Genomic DNA, 20,795 nt, shown 5'->3' on the forward strand with positions numbered 1-20,795 from the left:
TTTTGTGTTTTGACGACTTCCCGCTTCCGCCTTGAAATTTTATATGTTATTAGGGGTGGTAACTTTATTTTTTTAATTATATTTTAAAAATTAATATATTACACTAAAATATTATTAGACATTTTAGAGTTGATGAAAACTGCTACTTCATAGTCAAGTTTGGGGGTGGAATTTTTAAATAAAATCGAGGTTTAAAAATAACATGAATTGAAAAATTAACTTAAACTTAAAATGATTTAAACTCGTAATTAACTTTGAAATAAAACAGAAAACACCCAATCGGTAACAATGTAATTGAAAAATGTTGTAATAAATCTAAATTTAACCCCAAAAAAAACAAAGGACTAAATTCCAAATATCGAAAAATTACAGAGACTTATAGTACATTTTACCCTTTTGTAAATGATTTAAAGTGAGGTATTCCTTTGTGGTGAAGGTGAAATCAACCATCCCATGAAGGAAACATTTGGTTTATTTTATAAGTTAGATTCTGAATTGGGCACTTTTCATAAGCTTACTATAAATAACTGAAAATCTTGTTATATTAATATGAAAATGAAAGGTCCTACTTTTTAATTTAATAATAAAATTTTCTGACTAAACAAGCCTTGTCAAGATTTTGGATTTGACAAACACATCCACACTAATAATGCTTTGCACATGCTCTTTATAGTTACTTAACTGTAAAAATGTGATTTAAAAGTAACATGTCCATCAATTAAACCATACCTCACAATTCAATTTGTTTTTATTTAAAATAAACCTTAACATTATTCATAAATTTTAAAATTAAATTGCAGATGTTGATTGAGTCCTAACTCGATTAGTATCGATATTGTTGTCAATGCGCTGAAGCACAGGAGCTATGAGTAGTTTTAGGTATTGTATCAAGAAGAGAACCTATAAAAAAAATTTTAAATTGCAGCTAGTCAAATTCTGTTATTAATTCTTGTATTATTTACTCATTTTAGTCCTTATGATATTTTGAAAATTTTAATCCTAATTTAAATAGTAACTATTAAATTTATTAATTAAAATAATGTAACTTTTCTATGAATATTTACTGCATAAAATTTTCGAAGATTATTAAAAATAATTTTAATTACACTTCTTTTTCCCTATTTTTATTTATATTAACCATTGGATCCTCCCCACGTGACACGGAAAAAGAAAGAGTATGGGATTGATGGATTTCTTCACAGATTAAATTATTTATTCAATTAGTACAAATTTGGTAAAAGTAGCAGAGGCGTTTTATTCATTTTACTCAAAAATTTTATTATTTTCATTAAAAATTTTGTGCTTTTGTACCATTAAAAATGGGTGAGATTAACAAAGTATTGTCTACAATGACACATATCATATTATGTGTACCTCATGTTGATATACAGGACTAATTTGCTCTCTGATTTAATGTATAGGGCCTAATTTATCTATATTTTTAGTACAGCAGATAAAATGCAATTAAACTTCTAGTACAAGAGCCTCCATAATACTTACATGTCATGTCAATAAATAATTTAAAATTATAAAAAATATTCAAAAAAATCATAAAAATTAAAAAAATTAAGTATACTTGGAATATTATATTTCTTATTATTAATTTAAAATTTTATGAAATTTCTAATAAAAATACAAAGTTGTTTGGATTTTGAAATTTAAATTTGAATTAAATTTTCAAATGATATAATATGATAATAACATAAAAATAATTTATATTACATCACTCACTAGTTTAATAATTTTAATTAAATTATGGGCATCACAAACAATTAATGAATTATTATTAGCCTTAATTGGCAACATATGAGTTTGTATTTAAAATAGTGGTGGTATTAAAATAGTTTTGTATAAAAATAATAAAAGGTAGAAAGGTAGCACAGGGCATGCAAAACAAAATTTGGGTTCAATCACACACCCCGAATTTAATTACAAGTTTAACGATGTTATTGTCGATGTAGGAGGGTGTAGGTTCGATTGTGCTGAAGGGCATTATCCTCCTATTTAAGGATTGAAGAGAGGCTAGGATAGTTCTAGGCATTGTACCAAAAAGAACATATATTATGAACCTATAATGAGATTAATATTCAAAAATTATAAGTTTGATAAAGTATTATTAGTGGGTTTATTATTTAATATACCAGAGGTAAAAAAATTTAACTCCACAAGCGGGTTTAAGAAATTATTATGTGTTCTATTTATTCAGTTTTTTTATTTTTTAAAATATTAATTAAAATTATTTGACAGTTTCTTAAGTCTGTTTGTAGAGTTAAAAAATTCCATCACTGATTATCAAATATTACTCCTGATTAATAATTCCGATAAGATTGTATTTTAAATTTAATCAAGTTTATATAAACATTTTAATTCCTTGAAGCTTTTAATAAATTTTGTGCTTTAAATTATTTTGAGTTACAATTAAATAATAAAATATTATAAACATGGAATTAAATAATATAATTCAAATTTACTCATAAAATAACTATATAAAATATTATAATATCAATCACTACATTCAATTTATTTTTTAAAGTTTGTGTATCTTTTTTTGGGATCTCAATCCTCATTTTGAAAATAAAATTAAATGTGACAAGCAACATTGTTTTTCATATTTTAAGTTAAGTAGTTATCAACTTTTAATGTCATACTGGTGGCATTGATGTGTCCCATTAACAAGAATGGACCACATAGGCAGCAAAAAATTAAAATAAAGTAGAGTTGCCCCATTGCCAATTTTTTAAAAAAAATCATGTTATTGTTTAGTTAATTTAAGAATCTTGTTTTATTGTTCTTATTTGAGTCGGATTGGTTAAAATGAAATTTTTGTTATCTGAATCCAATTTAATAAGATCAAACATATCAATTTTTTTTGAAGTACTACAAGTACAACAAATACATGTCTAAATAATCACAAGTATCTATTACAACATAGACTGTTTGAGGAATCACAAAGTAAAATCAAATCATTACAATATGACTGGAACAAGAACTGGTATTATCTAGACTAAAACCAACAAACTGGATTAACTGGACAAAATCCTAATTATGGTAGTCGCATATGATGGAACTGCAAGACCCATGCGTATAATTGCGAATATTGGGTCTCGAACAACTCGTGAATATATTTAATATAATCTCCTTTTTTAGCGGAAATAAAACAAAACAAAGAGTTTACAAAAGTCTTAAACCGAAACACCTAAAGGAGGTTGTTCAAATAGAAGTAAGATGTCTTCATTACTATGATCCATTTTTCTAGGAAACCCGCAATTTTATTTTCTTCTTTGGGCATATGTAGGATACACCAATATATTGTCTTTTCCAACAGTTGATGAATTCGTCTAGCTAAGGCTGAGTTCGAGTTTCTTGAAATATTATTTGTACTTATCAACACTCTATCAAATCTTTACTTTAACAGAAAAATAAACCCTCAAAAATACCCCATAACTCGGCCTCCACTACAACAAATTCCCAAGAACTTAATGTATTCAAGAAGCAATAAATAATTAGCCAATCATCTTTTTGACATGTATAATAATAGATGGCAGAAGTAAAAAAAAAATGGAAAAGGAGTTTATTTGGGATTCAATTGTTTGGTCCCCACATTGAGAAAATCATAGAATGGTAAGTAAATTTTGATGTAGAACAATCATTGAAGACAATCATGGGAATTAAATGGAAGAATTTATAGTAAATATTAATGTATTAATAATGAGCCATTGTAAGTACAAAAAAGTAATGATCTAAAGTTAATAGAAATTTAGATTTTTGACTTTAAATCATCAAATTTTGTTATATTATACGTCGATCGTGACAGTAGTAATAATCGCAAAGCAAAGAGAAAGAAAAATAAGAACACAAAGATTTTACGGAAAAAAAATTTATCAGGAAAAACCACAAGCAGATAAAGAGAAATTCACTAATGTTGAAAACAACAATACAAGAGATTTTCGACTGCACACATTTTAAAAGTTAAACAACCCTGCTATAATCAATATCTAATAGAAAAAGTATAATTTTATACAGATTCAACTTGAGCGGCATGGTTCGTACGGCCCGAGACCGTAGCCCGCTACAGATCCCTTATTTTGCCTCTCTATTTTATTTTTTTAACAAGTGAGTTGCACCACGAACTTTTCAGGCAGGATCAAACGAGATTCGAGTCACACAACTCTAATATATTTTATTTTATTTTTTACATTCCGAGATTATAAAATTTTGAGGGTTGAAGTTTGAATTTTACTACATATAAATACTATTTGTTTAAAGTTTCACTGATCGTAAATTCAATTTAAATGTATTCCGATTTAGGTTCGAATATATTTTAATTATCAATCTTAACTGTAATTTTATTTTTAAAAATTATTTTTAACATATAATTATGAAACATTGTATCAAAATAGAATGGATAGCATGATAAACTTGAATTGGACCGATAGACCAAACAAAGAATTGGTTGATGTACCGATTTGAATAGTTAATTCAAACTAAAAAATTGATTGAATAGATAATTAAATTAATAAATATTTTTTATTTTTAATAATTTATTTAATTGAATAATATAAATTAATTGAGAAACCAAGTAGGTTTGATTTCCAATAAGATTTTGAAAACTTTGATGGAAGTGAGGGCAAAAGCAAAGCATGTGACTGAAAAAAGTAATACTAAGCACAGTACCTTTTTTTAAGTAAAAACTATATATAATATGTATGTCTGTGCACATAGAAAAGCGAGTCACAGTCATAACAATCACTTTCACTTTCTCTGTTAAAACCTCCCCCTTCACCTTACCATTCAACCTAGATTTATTGAATTTTTAAGTAAATTTTATTGGATAAATTATGATAATAGTCACTTAATTATTAATAAATTTTTTATCATTTAATTATTAAAATTATAAAATAATTTTTTTTATAGTCACGAGCTAATTAGTATACTCGTATTCAACAAATATTTGTATTTAATATTCTATCTGAATTACTTTGTATTAAATTAGTGAAAATAAGGCATGACTGATGTAAGGAATGAAAATGAGAATATGCATACACTGTCTGTCCTACCACCAATTTGTTTCAAAAGCCAAAAAGAAGAATAGTGAGAGATTTTCGTCATATTCATGGCCTTACTGGAATGTGGGAAAGTTGAGTTGAAAGCACCTCAGAATCTAATTTCTTTTTTTTTTATAAATAATAATAATAATAATGATTCTAGGAGCCAATTCAAAAGTTATTTTAGAGGATTAAAATTAAATTGTATATTTTTATAATAAAATTTTATAATTTTAAAGAATTAAATTAAAATTTTATTATTAATAATTTAAAATTTTTTAAATTATAAAAAGACTTAGATGAAATATTTTATATTTTAAGAGAGACCGGAACTCCAGCCAACTCTCCTAACTTTGCCACCGAATGAGCCTCGTTGTAAATAAAATAAATAAATTTAATAAGAATTCATATTCGATACACCATCAGCATACTAAATAATTATCAAATCAATGTTTAACAATTCATATTATTTTGAGAATTAAGAATTTTGAGATTTAAAAGGTTTGGCATCGAGGGCTTTGGAATCTTCCAATTTCATTATTTGGAGTTCTTAACTAGATTTACACTTGTTCCATTTGGAAAAAGCCCATTCAAATTAGTCCATTTTAGGCTCATTTTAAATATGTTTTATTTAATTTGATAAAAAATTAACATCACTTATCCCTCAACTCGAAATTGAAAATGACTCAAAATTAAAATAATCAAAATCCGACATAACACAAGCAAATAATCTAGGGTAAACTATAAAAATAGTCATTTTTATTTGCTTTAGATAACATTTTAGTCACTTATATTATTATTTTGTTACGAAGTAGCTACTCTACCGTTCAACTCCGTTACCTCTCTAACAGTAGTCCTACGTGACAGTCCAAATGAATTTTAAATACCAACTTGGATATCCAGTGGCTGAGATAAAAATAGATTTTTAATTAAATAAATTTAATTTAAACTATCACATAAGATATCTAAGTTAACATTTTAAACCCATTTGGACTGCCACGTAGGACCGTTGTTAGAGAGGTAATTAAGCTTAACGGTAAAGTGACAATTTCGTAACAAAACGATAACGTAAGGGACTAAAACATAACATTTCAAACATAAATGACTAAAATGTAATCTGAGACAAATAAAAATGACTATTTTTATAATTTACTCAATAATCTAAAATAACTTAAATTTAAACCCTAATAACCTGACCAGCAAACCCGACTGAATCAAACCCAAATCAACCAAACATAAAGTAAATCGAACTTAAAACTATTAACTCGGATTCAAAACCGATCTGGCCAATTGACCATTTTAATTTGGGTATAATCGAACCTCTTAGGGATTAAAAGAAAAGGGCTGTCTAAATTTTGTAAACACAAGTTACACTATAATTACAAGTAGCTTTTTTTTTTTTTGCTTTCAAAATATGATGTCGGTTTGTTTTGATTGAGCTTTGATGTCTTTCAGTTTCTTCAAAATGTTTGTGAAGTAATCTTGAAGATACTTTTCCAGTGACACTATATCTTTCGCATCGACACCAAGAAGATCGTAAGTCTCTGTCATCGGAGCAGAGAAAACCGTATCGCTTGTAAGAACCTGTAATGCACACACGACATTAGTACACCCCTTAAAAGGATCTAAAGCAAGATGATGAGTGACCATTTATTTTACCTCTGAAAATGCCAATCTATCAGCAACATCATTCGTCCACTCGAAAAACCGAGTCAACTGGCGTGTAAATCTTAAGACGGTAGCTGGAACTGTGGTAACGTTTGCATCTTGCCCCGCAAGTCTCTCGCATAATGCTATCACCTTAAGAAAATTTAATACAAAATAATATAAACGGATTTTGTCCGAGAGTTCGATTATCAGAGCACTTAGAAACACTCGATCTTGATTTCCTATAGGAATGGCAATATGTTTACCTAACAAGTTCAAAAGATCTCACAGCACTATCTTTGAAAATTGAAACCAATCACCAGAAATAATCATGGAGCACGAAAGATCCCGACACATTGATGATACTATATATGTTAACGTAACAAGAAGAAAAGATCTTAAGATACCGATGATACGAAGGCTAAAACATTACACTATCTTCAAAATTGTTCACCAGAAATAGTCACAGTGCAAAAGAGCAGCAACAATAAAGATTCTCATATACCTCTTGAGTTGTCCAAGCACGAGGACCGGCAAACGTGAGAAGCTTTCCATTAACCTTCTCGTTCCGCAAAGCTATAAATGTCAACCTAGCAATATCCTAAAACCAAAAGAAAACCAAATCAAATACCGAAATCCCATGTCATATATACAAGAAACCGATCTACAAAACAAGTTATGCATGTCTAAACCAACCTGTGTGTCCATGTAAGCGATTCTTGTCGGAGCATCTGTCCCCCACACGGACTTCTCTTCCAATATAGGTACTGCATATTGGCCAATAAGCCCCTAACAAATTGGCAACAACCATTCACCACAATACAGCTTATACAAAAGGAAACGTGATTCAAACACATACAGTAATTCCATTATACTGACATACTGGTTCTTCCAAGAAATCATGTTTCTATTCATGTTCACTTTAATTAATACATACATACACACATGCACGCCGCACGCACACACACACAGACATACATACATACATACATCGCACGCACATCCATATGTACGTATACATATCTGCAAAGATTGAGTTATAGATGACATTTACTTGCATGAAACCGCATACCGGATTGTGATGTGGGGTAAGCCGAAATCCTGAAGGAACTTTACACACACACAGACACACACACACACATACATACATCGTACACATATACACACACATGTACGTATACATATCTGCAAAGATTGAGTTATAGATGACATTTACTTGCATGAAACCGCATAGCCGGATCGTGATGTGGGGTAAGCCAGAATCCTGAAGGAACTTTTCGGTACAATATTTGATCTCCATTAGTGGAACTTCAGGATGCTTATCACAATTATGAATAGAAAAGAAAACATATTTCTGAATCCCCATTGCTTTTGCACATTGTATAAGAGCAACTTTTCCTTCCCAATCTACCTAAACAGAACACATGAAAATTAGATAATCTCAAGTTTTGAGCAAATTTTAACCATCAAATCGTTCAACCGTACCGTTTTGATGGGCTCTTCTGGACGGCCGGTGGCACAATCGATAATCGTATGGATACCAACCAATGTTGCAGGTATTGTCTCTGGTTTACTAAGGTCTGCCTGCTCAAAAAATGAATAACATGCATTAGAAGGCCAAATTTTAAAAGGCATATCAAATTATAAGATTTTAGGTCTAATTAAGATTTTAATCCCTCTATTATACTAAATTTGAAATTTAATCTCTCTAATTTAATTTAACGATCTTTAGTTGGCTCAAATTAGGAGATCTAATAATAACAATAAAAATATCGCAATAACTAATGGTGTTATCTATTTGAACCTATTAATAAAAGGAATAAATATCAAAATTATACAAAAACTTTGGCCCCATGCGTCATGCATCAATTTTGATTTTGTACGATTTTATATATGAAACTTTGATTTGATACGGTTTTCACAAATCATTAACAACATTATACAGTTAAAATGGTTGATATATTGCATACACAAAAAATTATATTAATCCTATATGAAAATAAATGCCTGTTTTCATTTCATTAGATGTGTGTCATCTATCAAATTACACATTAGAGCAAAATTCATATATAAATTTAATATTTATCCCTTAATAAAATTATAAAAATAAAGGATTAACATGTTAGAGGAATTAAATCTCTAATTTAACATAAGTAGAGGGACTGAAATTATAAATAGATCAAGAATTTACGTTGACAACGGTGGCGCCCCAGTCACGGAGGAAATCGGCAGGCGCGGGACGTGGCCGAACAAGGCACCTAACATCGTAACCTTCATCGAGTGCACGTCTCACGATTTGTCTTCCAAGAGTTCCGGTGGAACCAACCACTAATATGCTAGTCGGTCGGACGGGAGTCCCCGGAGCCAAATTCACCGCCTGAGTACTTCCACTGGCACTGCACGTCACCATTTGTTGCACGTACGATTTCTCTGCCGGAAAAAAAACAAGAATAATCGAGATGAAAATTCAAAATAGCGTTAGAATTCGAAGAAAAGTGGGAGAAATTGAATGCTTACTGGTGGTGAGAGAGGTAGAAGAATGGATCAGCGGAGTGTCCGGCGACAGCGTCCGCCGCCATGACAGTGCGGCGGTCATTGTAGATTTGGAGTTGTTGTTATGGTGGTGGTGGAATGTGCCACGTGTCGCTAGCTGAGTGGGGAGTCTCAACGCCATTGCTGGTTTTTTGCTTTGTTTTGCTGCTTTGGCTTTTGCTTTGCTGCCCTGTTGTTTTGTGGAGAGAGAAAAGGGAAACTATGGATATGAATATTGCCACGTCGTTTCATTTGAAGTGGATTACGATTTATCATTTATGCCACGTATACTTTCTGGTTGGCGCTCCTCCTTCTTAACTCATGCCATCTGCAACGGTGTCGCTTCAGCTAAATATTTAAAATAATAAACTATAAATACATAAGACTCGTAACAATTATAATTTATAACTGAATTAAGCAATTTAAATCGAAGACAACTCGTATATAATTTAGTAAAGTGAAAGACAAACCCGAGCATTAAGATTTTAATGTCAAATAATGAAGTAATTAAGTAGAAGTTTTTTTTAGTGAAAAGAAATTGATACACGAAAGTAATTAGGATAATTTCTCTATAAGAGAATTTTCAAATAGTCTAAGAACTAACCTTTTATCCCGAACCATCTTGATAAGTTCATTTACGATTTTATTCTCCTCATGAGAGATATATTAAATTTTTCAATATTTTACTAAGTCCAATAATTGGTGAATTCTCTTGACAAGAGTCAAATTAGAACCCCAAAGATACTTCTTGGATTTCATTAACGGCTTCAAGACGGTATTAGAACACTATCGTAACCCCATTGCAGAGTAAGCTTCAAACCAGTTAGGATACCCTAAAGTTTGGCTTCAACAACCGTGCACATGTCCAAATATCTGCTAAAACCGAAGATTCACTCTCCATTGTGATCACATGCAAATCCTTCGACAGTAGTAAAATCGTCCTCATTTCTAACTGAACCGTCTGTAACTTATTCTCGATTAAACATTCTTTGAATCCATGTAACTCTATTTATGAGATTAAATAATTGTAAAAAAAACAAGGATTTAAGTGATTACTTCACTAACATTAAATAATGAATTGATATATTATAAAAAAAATTATTTCTCAAGGTATTTATCCGAACGAGCCCAGTATCTATCCTTCGTATTCTATAAACTCATTAGAAGAGTAGATGTTAGACACAAGTTTTAAAATTGTTCTATTCCCAAAGCAAGGACTGATATTATAAATTTACTCCAACTAATAACATTATAAAATAAAAATGTTATAGATGAAAATGAGAGTAGAAATATAAACCAAGCACATCTTTCACAGAATAAAAGTATATATACAAAGTACAAACACAAAGAAAGAAAAACTATTGAATAATGAATATCCCTACTATTCCATCAATTACATTTTTTTTCTTTTGCTGTACTTTCCATATCTGCCTTGCAGTAGAACATTATAGTTACCTTTTTTTTCCTTTTTCCTTTTATTATCTATTATTTTGTTTTTTTTTCTTTCTTTAAGTAAAGAGGGTAAAAAAAGATACAACTTAACAACTGCACTAACCCCATACAGTGATCCATCATCATTTTTGCCTTACCGCATAAATTCGTCCAACACGATAATGTAATAAAAAGCAACAAGTTCCTTGTTCTACTCCTCACCGCCAACATATACAGAAACCGTTATGCCCTAAACCTCCACTTGTTCATTGCCATTGTCCACGCCTGACCTGGCCTTTTATCTACACAGACTGTGAAATATCTTTGTCCATGGCAGCAACCTCCATTTTCTCCAACTTATGATAGTAAAATAATTCGGTAAAAGTACAGTAAACACCTTCGAATTAGGAATCAGATTGCATTTTAATTCCTCTACTCAAAACAATGTGAAAATTAATCTTTATATATTAGATCAAACAACAAACGGATACTTTTATTAAAAATTTCATCCATTTCTATTATTAAAAACTAGTCCCTGTATATTAGAATGAGATTCACGTGAAATGGATGAAATTCTTAACAGAAAGGACCAATTGTTCTTTGATCTAAAGTAAAAAGACTAATTTAATGTTTGTTGAGAAAAGGGGCAAAATATAATCCAATTCTTAACAAAGGGTCTCTAAGTTACTTTTTACCAAAAAAATTCCAAAGAATTTTAAGGGAGGGAACAAAAAAAAGGCTCATTACCAGATTCCCAAACCTGGTCTTTCATTAATCTGAAAACAACTCTTCCACTTCAGGTTGTTCTTGTTTTGTTAATACATTGCTGTCTGTATCAGGCAGGTCTTTAATGTTGTCTGAATAATCATCTTCGATCCAATCTAGATCTTCCTCAATAGGATCTTGTTCATCATTTACTTCAGCTGTATCTCTTCCATTGTTGTCATTTTCATGGTCTTCTTCTTGTGTTTCTTTTTGAATAGTTTCGGTTCCTGTAGTTTCACATATACAGCTAGTCGGGTTTTCATGGAACTCACCTCTACCTGGTTTCACTTCTTTTGGTGCTCCCATGAAACCTACTTGAAAAGCTTGAACCTTAGTAGCAAATTCTTCCCATGTCATGTTGTTTCGTGCCATGAACAATTTGTATAGTTTCTTTGCGTTTGGTCGGATTGTTGGTTTATGTCCGAAGTATCTCCTGTAATAAAAGAAACATGTTTAGAAACAAAAGGGAAACAAACAAGTATGACATTAGTAAAAGTATACTTTGTACTAAAATTCTGATTGCATTTTGCTCATTTATTAAAAATGGACAAATTAATCTTTATATTTTAAATCAAAAAATAAACTGGTCATTCTGCTAAAAATTTCAAATTGGCCCCTATAGGTTAAGATGAGGTGCACGTGACACACCATATGTCATGGTTAGGTTATTTCATCAACTACGCTAGTTTTTAACAGTATAAATAGATGAAATTTTTAATAGAAAAGAACAAGTTAATTTGCTTTTTAATCTAATGTATAGGAATTAATTTACTCAATTTTTAAGTAGAGGTAAAATACAATCTTAGTATAGGGGCTTCTATAGTACTTTTACTGTGTGACATGCAAAAGTAGTGAAAAGAGTTTGCTTACCTTCGACCAGCTATCATTCTAACCATGTTTCCATTATTGTTCGAGACGAAAACATCGCTTTCGTCGCAAACAATGTAATCCAATGCGGCCATTCGACTGGAAAAACTTGAAAATGGTGCTAACTCCGCCTCAGTGGCTATAGTTTCTTTCGAATGAAAATTACGGAACAATGCTTTGAGTGGGGCTAACGTCTCTTCACCTCCATATACTTCACCGGACGCCACGTAAATGTGAACGTCACTTCCGAACCCCAATGCTCTCAACATTAAACCAATTTCCTCTGGAGTTAGCGGACATCTGCCTTGCCTTCTCATCTTTTCGGGGTTGCTCGCCTACGGTTCATGTCAACATAAACATGTTAAAATGCTTTAGAATCATCTTTTTTAGATTTGAATATGTGTGTTTAACAGTTTATACGGCCTTACATGTAAAGCTTTCCACCTCCTCCGGATTTTCCCAAGTTCCCTCCTTTCTTTATCTCCTCCACCATAATAACATCCGGTGAATGCAAGCATATCAGGTTCGAACCTATGGAAAAACAACATATAAACCTGCATTAATGAAGTCCTTGCGTTTTGTACGTTAACGACAAAACTGAATACAGCCATTGCCCAATATGATTAACAAAAGAGTGCCTTTTTACCTCAAGTGCAATGCTATAAAATGCTTAGCTTTCATCCTCATCCTTTCAACCAAGAGTTTACCCATATCAAGAATGGGATCTGTGAATGTTAAAGCATGGTAATTTACCCTACATCTAAGCTTTTGTAAATCAGTTTCCAACCGATTCGAAAGCCGATAATCGAATTTTCTAAGCTCAATAACCTGCAACATGAAAAAAGAATGGGGAAGAAATTGTCATATTTCAAATTTTGTGCTTGTTTCAAGCCCAAATAGACCATTATAGTTACTTTTAACATATGAAAAAATAGATCAATGATCATCCTTCAACATATGACATTAATACTATATGTCCAGAAAGGCCACCGAAGCCTTGTAAACCAATGCCTGGTCTTTATGGATACTGGTTTTCTAACATTATGCCCGTCTCCACAATTGCAACTTACTGATATGTTCTGTTTTTCTGCCAAAACATATATAATACATAAGTGGAACTTAGTGTCAGATTTCAAATATTGTGCTTGTTTCAAGTCCAAATAGACCATCATAGTTACTTTTAACATATGAAAAGATAGATCAAAGATCATCCTTCAACATATGACATTAATACTATATATCTACAAACCACTGAAGCCTTTTAAACCAATGTCTGGTCTTTATGGATTACTGGTTTTCTAACATTAATGTTTGCCTCCATAATTGCAACTTAGTGATATGTTCTATTTTTCTACCAAAACAGGAAATTTAGAGGGTATTATTACTTACTTGCTTCTTAGTTAGAACAGGTAGAACACGAGTCTGATAACATCTCTCATTGCATTTCCTCGGAACAGCCATGCGACGTGGTATCCAAGGTTGACCTCCCTTGAGTGGTAACTCTTTGATTATTTTGACATCTCGAGAGAGCGATGAAATGAACCGATCGACATTGAATATTTCAGCAAAACCACTGCATCCAATAACCCCATACCATATAAAATACATAGAATATAAAACTATATGCCCCTGGTTTTAGATTTTAAACAAAGGATGTCAACAGCAGACCTGGCATCTTTCCAATAAGAACGTTGATCCAGCCTAGGAACAACCAAAGTTGCATTTAGAATATATGCTGCAACAACAGAATCTACAATCTGTAGCCACAAAAATTGTAAAATTATGAGCAACATATATGTAAAACTTGCTACCTTTACACTGTGTCCTTATATATGACCATTATGAGCCCCAAAAGGGTAAAAGTGCCATGGACGCCCTTGTACTAGAAGTCAGATTGCATTTTGTCTTTTTTAATTAAAAAATGGGTAAACCAGTCCCTACATGTTAGATTAAAGAGCAAACTAATCCTTCTATTAAAAATTACATCCATTTCTATTGTTAAAAACTGGTCCCTATATGCTAGAATGAGGTACACATGACACGCCACATAAAACAATCTAGTTATTTTGTCAGCCATGCCAATTTTTAAAAGTAAAAATAGATGAAATTTTTAACAGAAAGGACTAACATACATGGAATAATTTGCCCATTTTTTGAGTAAATAGAGCAAAATGCAATCTAACTTCTACTACATATCCATAGTACTTTTACCACCCCAAAAGATGTAGGCAAGAAGGCAATGAAAGTTATCTTACCCCTGTTCTTTGTTGATTTAACCCTCCACTGGTGGAGATCAATAAGTACCGGTTGGGATATGTTTTCATATCAGCAGCTGAAAAAATGGATAACATTGCTAAGTAACCATCAATAAGGTAGCTTAAGTCATTATGAAAATATATATATATTCTAATAAATGAAGAAACTCCTAAAACCAGTTCTTCTTTTTAAATTTCAATTACAGAGGTGGCATTCAATTTTAAAGCCAATTCAAAATAGGTAAAGAAATCCAGATTTCTATATCAGAACCAAAAAAATGAAAATTCAAAATTGGAACTACTTTACTTTGAAACTTGTTAGAGGCGTTACTGCATCCATAATAGAGCTTTGATCGACTCGTACTCCATAAACCACGATCTAAATCTCCTCCACTTGTCTAAACATACGACAAAATTAACTTAAATCAAATTCAAATCCGATTTTAAGATCCAAACAAGTCATCAAACTCAAAAACAAAACAAAAAATCAGAAGAAAAAAAAAACATTAAGCTCTTACACAAAAATGAAAAAGAAATAAAGAAAAAATGAAAACCGTACCGGAACCTGAAACACCGCGTTGGACTCCACGGCCGCTATTTCTTTCCTCACCTAAACCAAAAAAACAAGGAAGAAAAAACAAAGCACAAAAACATAAATAAAAAAAGCACATGAAAAACAATATTATTTTATTTCTTAAAGTTAGAAAAGGAAAACGCATGAATGGCGAAAAATGTGACGTGGTACGTACCAAAGAGTGCGGAGGAAGGAAGAGAAGGTTGGCGGCGGGAGGAGGAGAGAAAACCGAGACGGCGAACAATAAAAGGATGAGACAACCGGAGACGAAGGATACGAGGGAGAAGATACGGTGCCGTTTCCGCCATAGAATCCGATTAAGCTCGACGCAAATATCATTTGAACCGTGAAGGAGGATATTGTTACGTTCTCTCTTCTTTCGTTTCATTTTCAGAGAGAACATAAGCTGTTTCAGATTCGTCAGCATCATAATATTTTCATGTAAATATGTTTTTGGAAAAAAAAATTATGTGTTGTATTTTCTTTTTCGAATTAAAAAGAGGGATTTTTTTTCTCTTTATACTTCGCAGCAAACGCTAATGGCGCGTAAACCTGTGTAAGAATAGAATATATATATATATTCTATTTTTTTAAGGTTTTATCATAGAAGCCCTTATAAATTCTCAAATTGCATTTCACCATTTTATTAAAAAAATATCAAAATAGTATTGTATATTAAATCAAAGAGTAAACTAGTCCTTTCGATTAAAATCTCCATCTATTTTTACTATTAAAAACCAGCATGATTGACGGACTAACCAAGCAATTACACTTAAAGTGCCATGTTTACGTCATGTCGATGTACAAAGACTTATTTTTAATAGTATAAACGAATAAAATTTTAGCAAAAGGACCAGTTTACTAAACCATTTGCATTGTTAAAAATTGAAGTGGTTGAAGAAATAACTAGATAATGACACATGGTATGTCATATGTACTTCATTTGACGTACAAGACACAATTTTTAAGAATAAAAATCAGTTTACTCTTTTATCTAATATTTAATTAAAAATATATATTTAAATATTCAATTTTTCTCATAAATAATATTTATTTTAACATTTTCTTATTATTTTTTTCTAATTTAAATTCAATTTAGAACAAAAATGCGTTTTCTTCTCGGTTTTTACATTATTTATAGAAATAAAGTTTGTCTTAATTTTTTTTTCTATATAAATGCAGTGATATGATATCCTTAAATTTTGTCTTAATAATTTAACAATTTTAAAAAATAAAAATAGAAAAGGTCTGAACTAATTATTGTTATTTTGTTTTTTTGGCTGAAATGAGACATAATTAGTCTCTCTTACATCACGTGTTAGGCACATGTTTCCTAGACTTTCTGTGTCTCTAATCTGACAAGAAAATGATAACGGCAACGCCAGCGTAAAGCGCGTGCATGTTTTTGAATAATGATATTATGAAAGGAAGCCAAGTCAGCAACCAATTCTGCGTAGAATTGTACAACTGTTCCAAGTAAAAGTAAAATTACATTATATATTAAGATTTAGATGGTATGAACCCTAGGTAATTGCACGATGGTTAAGAGTTTTTACTGTCTCAAATATAGTTTGAATTCAAGTCGCGTTTATTATTCGAATTTTATGTTGTTATTATAATTCATAAAAAAAAAAGAGTTAGAGTATATTTTATTTTTATATTTAAAAAATAAATAAATTAAGTCTTGTATGATATATCAAAGAGTAAATTGATCATTTTGATTAAAAATTTTATTTATTTTTATTGTTAAAAACCAGTGTGACTGACGAAACAACCGTCAATTACACATAGCGTGCCATATTTACCTTACACCCATGTACAATGGTCAGATTTTAATAGTAGAAATAGATGATTTTTTTAACAAAATGACTAGTTTGCTCTTTGATCTAATGTACAATGATTAATCTACCCGTTTTCCAAGTAGAGGGGCAAAATGCAATCCGACTTTTAATATAAAGGTTTTTACGATACTTTTACCATCGTTCTAATTATCAAAGGTTTGATTGAATTTTAAAATAGTTTGGGACCAAAATCTCAAGTTCAAATAATGAGTTTGAGAAAAAAAGAAGATACATTTGAAATATAGATGAAGCTTAGGTTTCAATATTCAAAGCTCAAGCTCGGATTGACTCAATTTATTTTCAAGTTTGAATATGTTATGTTTATTTTATCTATTTATTAGTAATTTATATTATATAAAAATAAATGGCATAATAATAAATTTAGCTCATAATGTTTACATTTTTTTTTCAATTTGACTCTTATTCTTTTTTTAGCTAAATTCGACTATAACATCTAAAAAAAAAGTCAAATTTGTCTGGTAGCTTTTAAAAAAATAGAATTGTTGTTTTTTAATGAAAATACTAACTAAAACATTAAATTTTTGAACATGATAACTCGTATGACAATCCTAGTCCACATGTACTTCATGCTATTTTTTAGTTTTATGAATTTTTACAATTTTTTTGAATTTAAATTTTTTAATATTTTATAATTTTTAAATTATTTATTGATGTGACATATAAAACAAATATTGTTATATCATCACAAAATAGATATGGACTACCATGAAGGATGCCACGCCAACATCATTAAAAAGTTAATGTTTTAGGCAATGTTTCCGTCTAAAAAAACTATTTGATTTTTTTAAAAGATTAATAATTAAATTTAGCTTTAAAAAAGAATAATTATAACCTTGAATGGATATGTTCGAACTCTTTATTTTTAAGAGTTTTGAATTGAATAGAGCGGTGGTTAAAGCTCTTATCAAGTATCCTTTTGGCATGGGTTTGAATCGTATTACCCATATTCCCTACCACTAATATTGTATAAAAAAACTCTTTGTATTTAAAAATTTAATAAAAAGGAAAGAGAATTATATAATCATTGAAATATATACAATTATTGACCATTAAATAAATATAATTATATACTTAATTAGTCATTTATAAAAAAAAATAAGTTTTATGAACTCGACTTTTCTCGTTAAATCGAGTTTAAACAATTATGAATGATGTTAATAGAATACATGAGCTCGGCTCAAACTTAAACTTGCTCGACTACGACGCCTCTAATTGGAAGATTTCCGAAGATAGACTCTTTCATACACGTGCTTTCACGCGCGTGGTTAGAAACAACTTCCTTTTCTCTATAAACTTTTGCCATGTTTAGTACTTTAGTTGTAACGAAAGGTAATGGCGATTCGGGTAGAATCCGGACCACTTTATCACTATTTAAAAAATTGAATTATTAATTAATTTAATTTAAAATACTATTCAATAACGAAAATTCTTATTATTTTGGTTGTTGTCCTTTCTTCTAATTTAAAAAAATGAATTATAAAACCAACTATCATTATTGCAAACAATAATTTTTTTTCTGTAAAAATATCTTATTTTAGTTAGGTGAATAAGATTGTTAGTTAGATGGAACGAAACAAATGTCATTTGTCAAACACCTAATTATTATAATCTTTGAGAAAATGATAGACAACCAATGCCTATTAAAGAAATGGTTATTTATGGATTGAGTGTAGGAGGATGTGAGTTTGAGCGCGTTGAAGTACATTATTTTTCTATTTATGAGTTTTTAGGTTGTGTCGTTACGAGTTCATATCATTTCATGTTATGATCACTTCGGATTTTAGTTATTTTGAATTAATTATTTGAGTCATTTCAAGTTCAGTTTGTATCGAGTTTAAATTATTTCGAGTTGGGACCATTTGTTAGGTTCCTATTATTAATTTTCTATGATGATGTTAGGTTGGATCGAGTTTAAGTTAAAATTTGATTCCTATCATATTTTCAATTTCGAGACATAATTAACAAATCTAAATTTATGAATACGTTAGATTAAATTCCGATATAAATAAATCGGGTTAAAATTTATTGCGATTTATATTCTTTTTGGTATAGTAATTCAAACATATTATATATAAACCCGTAAAGTTAAATAATATGGTTAGATTATAAACTCAGCTTCAACTAAGGAAGGCAAAATCTTGGGATAGATAAGAATGTTGGTATAAATATGTTAAAATTGGCAAACCAAGGATGGCAAATCTTAGGATAGATCTAGCTATTCGTGTAAATATGTTAAAAATTCCAAATAAAAATCTAATTAAATTATTATACAATTACGATGTTAGTGTAAATACGGATGGTTCATTTAGACAGGAGAAAGAATTTGCCGTAGCATCATAGACGGTTTAAAGCTTATTGTAGATAGAATATTTGAAATGATCTTAATCCAAACTGATAGTCTCGAGGCTGCTATAATGCCATTCAGGAAGGTATCTTTAGAATCTCGAACTCAACTCTTCTTAGAAGAATCCATCAGATCCTGTCAAAGGTTAAACAATGAAAGGTCCAACATATTCCTCGAGAGGAAAACACAGTGACAAATAATATTGCCAAGATGATTTGTGATAGAAAGCCAGGGCTAAGATTGTTTAAGGATTCTCTCTTGAGAGTCTAATTTTCATAAAAAATAGATAATAAATTTATTTAAAATTTTGATACAAAAATCAAAAGTGATTTTAGTTGAATAATGAAGTTGAGATTATAAAAATGGGTTCAAATTTTGCGAATTATATAATTTGTATGTATTTTTCTAGATTTATCAAAATAAAAAAGATATAAATACGCTTAAAATAATTTTTGTTGTTTTATAAAATAAACAAGCTTTTGGTAATTGAAATCCGCTTGATGAGATCTTATAATAGTATAGATGTTAATCATATTTAAACATAATTGCACCGAACATTTTAAAACTACCAATGTTATATCAATTAAGTCCTTTCATTATTAAAATCGTCAATTTAACTATTACATGATACACCAAATCTTACGTGACATAAATTAGCATGAAAATTTTAAAGAAATATAAAAAGTTGTAAAAAAAAAGTAAAACTGTAAAAGAAAGAGTGAACAAAAAAAACTTTTATAAAATCTTCGAAAACCTCAAAACCATGATTTTTACATGAACTGATTATTTAACTAGTAGACGAAGCATAAGTTTATCTAACTACATAAACAAGGTTGGTGGCTAAACATTTATCAAAACGACGTAGCTTTTTCTTTTTTTATTCGAATTTTCGGATAATTCGGATTTAATAATTCATATTCGAGCTCAATCAAAAAAATTTAATTTTTTTATTACAAAATATATAATATTCCAAGTAGGCCACTCAGTGCACAGAATTTCCACTTACCACATGCTAATATGGAAATCAAAATGGTAAGCTGATTTCATTAATTAATTAAAAATTTCATACTTAAGACACTGACATTCATTCATTAAAGAAGATAAATTCCCCCTTCTTTAGCTATTCATAGAGTTTTCCGAGGCAGGCTTTTATATCTTCAGATTCCAGCTTTATTTTTTTCACAATAATTTTGGACCGTTAATTTTAAATAATAATATTTAATTACTACAATTTATGTTGTTTTATGTTTGTTTGGTTGGGCAAATTGCAATTTTCATTGTTTTACTCGAAGACCAAAAGGAATCCCACTCATAAACATAAATAAATAAATAAATAAATAAAATTTTGTTTCGAAATGTGAGAGCTCAAATTGTTTATAAAGTTAACATCCATTGTATATGGATTTCCTTGAATTTATAAAAAATATATATATTTACATGAAAAGGAAATAAATAAATAAATATGTAATAAAT

General features: G+C 30.0%; 2 protein-coding genes across 2 annotated transcripts; both read right to left on the bottom strand.

Annotated features, from left to right (window-relative positions):
* Window positions 1-6,281: 6,281 nt before the first annotated feature.
* LOC107908618 (protein HIGH CHLOROPHYLL FLUORESCENCE PHENOTYPE 244, chloroplastic) lies at window positions 6,282-9,470 on the bottom strand. Its single transcript, XM_016835843.2, has 8 exons — window positions 9,210-9,470; window positions 8,884-9,122; window positions 8,178-8,276; window positions 7,909-8,103; window positions 7,389-7,481; window positions 7,198-7,293; window positions 6,705-6,845; window positions 6,282-6,629 (listed from the first exon to the last, which is right to left on the bottom strand). Exons 1-8 carry the CDS (start codon window positions 9,364-9,366, stop codon window positions 6,453-6,455), a joined length of 1,197 nt encoding a protein of 398 aa, XP_016691332.1. The 5' UTR covers window positions 9,367-9,470; the 3' UTR covers window positions 6,282-6,452.
* Window positions 9,471-10,516: 1,046 nt separating this feature from the next.
* LOC107908617 (protein ROOT HAIR SPECIFIC 17) lies at window positions 10,517-15,664 on the bottom strand. The gene is made up of 10 exons (XM_016835840.2): window positions 15,292-15,664; window positions 15,102-15,152; window positions 14,850-14,940; window positions 14,543-14,619; window positions 13,956-14,044; window positions 13,677-13,860; window positions 12,934-13,115; window positions 12,716-12,818; window positions 12,291-12,622; window positions 10,517-11,853 (listed from the first exon to the last, which is right to left on the bottom strand). The coding sequence occupies exons 1-10, from the start codon at window positions 15,544-15,546 to the stop codon at window positions 11,427-11,429; spliced, it is 1,791 nt and encodes a 596-aa protein (XP_016691329.1). The 5' UTR covers window positions 15,547-15,664; the 3' UTR covers window positions 10,517-11,426.
* Between the last annotated feature and the right edge of the window lie 5,131 nt (window positions 15,665-20,795).

The sequence above is a fragment of the Gossypium hirsutum genome, chromosome D02 (genome assembly GCF_007990345.1).
Source record: "Gossypium hirsutum isolate 1008001.06 chromosome D02, Gossypium_hirsutum_v2.1, whole genome shotgun sequence".
Classification (NCBI taxonomy): domain Eukaryota; kingdom Viridiplantae; phylum Streptophyta; class Magnoliopsida; order Malvales; family Malvaceae; genus Gossypium; species Gossypium hirsutum.